General features: G+C 36.6%; 1 protein-coding gene across 1 annotated transcript in view; it reads right to left on the bottom strand.

Annotated features, from left to right (window-relative positions):
• Window positions 1-501: 501 nt before the first annotated feature.
• The window catches only part of LOC113822975 (uncharacterized), a 3,658-nt gene continuing 1,659 nt past the window's right edge, over window positions 502-2,500 (bottom strand). Inside the window, exons 4-6 of the mRNA XM_070129367.1 lie at window positions 1,833-1,922; window positions 1,058-1,190; window positions 502-643 (exon numbers count right to left, since the gene is read on the bottom strand). Coding sequence (XP_069985468.1) covers window positions 567-643; window positions 1,058-1,190; window positions 1,833-1,922 — 300 coding nt within the window. The 3' untranslated portion in view covers window positions 502-566. The remainder of the gene's footprint in view (window positions 644-1,057; window positions 1,191-1,832; window positions 1,923-2,500) is intronic.

The raw sequence follows: 2,500 nt of genomic DNA, 5'->3' as shown, positions 1-2,500 counted from the left end.
TGAATAATTAATAAACTTCAGAAAAAATGATTGGAGCCTCACTGAAAATGAACTGTGCTTAATATACATTGATTTGCAATATGAAATTTATAAGGATTCTCAATTAACAAAAGCCAATTAGAGCGGTTTGCTCACCCTTACAGCTTTGCGAATAGCGAGATTCAGGAAGAGAGAAAATAGTGATGATAATAGTAATGATAAATATAATAACGATAATGATAATAGTAATGATAATAATAATGATCATAATAATAATAATAGTAATAATAATAGTAGTAGTAATAATAATAATAATAGTAATAATAATAATAATAATAATAATAGTAATAATAATGATAATAATAATAATAGTAATAATAATGATAATAATAACAGTAATAATAATGATAATAATAATAATAGTAATAATAATGATACTAATAATAGTAACAATAATGATAATAATAATGATAATAATGATAATAATAATAATTTGAATAATATCATTATTGAATACGAAGTCTTAATAAAATTATTTCGGCGCGTCCACATTCCTTACAGCGAGACCCGAGGCGTTCCTCAAGGCTCTATTCTGACCACTTCCACCCCTTCGATTCCTCCTTGAGACTCGTCCTCAGGTTCTCGATGGTGTCGTATCGAGGGTCTGCGGGTGGAAGGTTGCATTAGGGTGGCTTAAGGGGTAATTATTATTATTATTTTTTAGCTTTTGGGAAATATTTGGAGTTATTAGGGTGGTTAAAGAGGTAATTATTATTATTATTATTTTTAGCTTTTGGAAAATATTTGGAGATATTAGGGTGGTTAAAGAGGTAATTATTATTATTATTATTATTATTATTTAGCTTTTGGAAAATGTGTGAAGTTATTTTCGGTGAAGTATCGGGTTTTCTTGATATAATGCCAGGATATTTTGTGTGTGTGTGTGTGTGTGTGTGTGTGTTTGTGTGTGTGCATATGCTTGTGTTTATATAATTCCTCTATTTATTTAACAACTATTCATCTGTCTATCACCATCTCTACAGTATACTTTTCGAATTAAACTTGAAATAAGTCTTACCCAAAACACACGGTTTAGTGACTGTTACATAACCATTTGCAAGAGTAACAGTCACAGTGGCAGTTGCAGAAGTAGAGGTTATCGTAGAGGTCACTGTTTTAGTGTTCGTTGTCGCCGAAGTAGTTGTGGATATCTAAAGAAAACGGAACTTTGATTACCATAGAAAACGGGTTTGATTACCATAGAAAACGGGTTTGATTACCATAGAAAACGGATTTGATTACCATAGAAAACGGGGGAAATAAACATGAAAAAGTGGAGATTAATCATTAACACATGATTTACAACTAACTTACGGCTAATTATTATGGTGCATTTTGTTCTTCATTTACAAATTTTGGTTTTGAAGATGTATTCACTTCATAACCGCTAAATTTCAATACAAAATTGCTTTCCTTTCTGTCACAAAGTTTAAAGGACATAGCCTTTTCTACAATTATATTCAAGCTGTAATTATTTTTGCTTCAATAACAAACTCCTACCTTCATGATATAACACACTCTCTCTCTCTCTCTCTCACACACACACACTCTCTCTCACACACACTCACATACATATGGATTTATGTATATGTATGTATATATATAAGATACTGTATATTCACACTCGCTGACACACACGTATCAACTTTCAAAATCAGGCAACAACAATAACAATAACAAAGCGCCCTTCCAACGTGTGACCCTCAAGATAACAGTCGATACCCGATAATGAAATCCCTCTTACAGGATTATCTATTGGTAATTTGTTATCACGAGAGAGCGAGGGCCCTTACCTGTGTCACTGTCTGTGTGACATTCTTTGTTGTCGTCGAAGTGGCGGTTTCTGTGACGGACTTTGTGGTGGTCGTTGCAGTCGTTAGGACCTGGGAAGAACAATTGGGGTAGAGAACGCTTGTTTAGAAGAGAGGAATGGGTAGAGAGAGAGTAGGGGAGGAGGATGAAAGAGAGTGTTAGAGTGAGAGTGAGAGAAAAAGAGAAAAAGAGAAAAAGAGAGAGGGAGAGAGGGAAAGAGAGAGAGAGAGGGAGAGAGGGAAAGAGAGAGGGAGAGAGAGAGAGAGAGAGAGAGAGAGAGAGAGAGAGAGAGAGAGAGAGAGAGAGAGAGAGAGAGAGAGAGAGAGAGAGAGAGAGAGAGAGAGAGAGGAAGGGGGTGAAAGGGATGGGGGGAGGAGGGAGGGAGAAAGAGAGGGAGGGAGGAGAGAGAGAGGGAGAGAGATAGGAAAGAGGGAGGGAAGGGGGAAGGGAGAGAGAGAGAGAGAGAGAGAGAGAGAGAGAGAGAGAGAGAGAGAGAGAGAGAGAGAGAGAGAGAGAGAGAGAGAGAGAGAGAGAGAGAGAGAGAGGGAGAGACAGAGAGAGAGAGAGAGAGAGAGAGAGAGAGAGAGAGAGAGAGAGAGAGAGAGAGAGAGAGAGAGAGAGAGAGAGAGAGGCAATCAAACTGGCTGAA

This window comes from Penaeus vannamei, chromosome 13 (assembly GCF_042767895.1).
Source record: "Penaeus vannamei isolate JL-2024 chromosome 13, ASM4276789v1, whole genome shotgun sequence".
In the NCBI taxonomy this organism is placed as follows: domain Eukaryota; kingdom Metazoa; phylum Arthropoda; class Malacostraca; order Decapoda; family Penaeidae; genus Penaeus; species Penaeus vannamei.
Note: the sequence above shows the minus strand (reverse complement) of the source record. Positions and strands in the feature narration are given on the sequence as shown.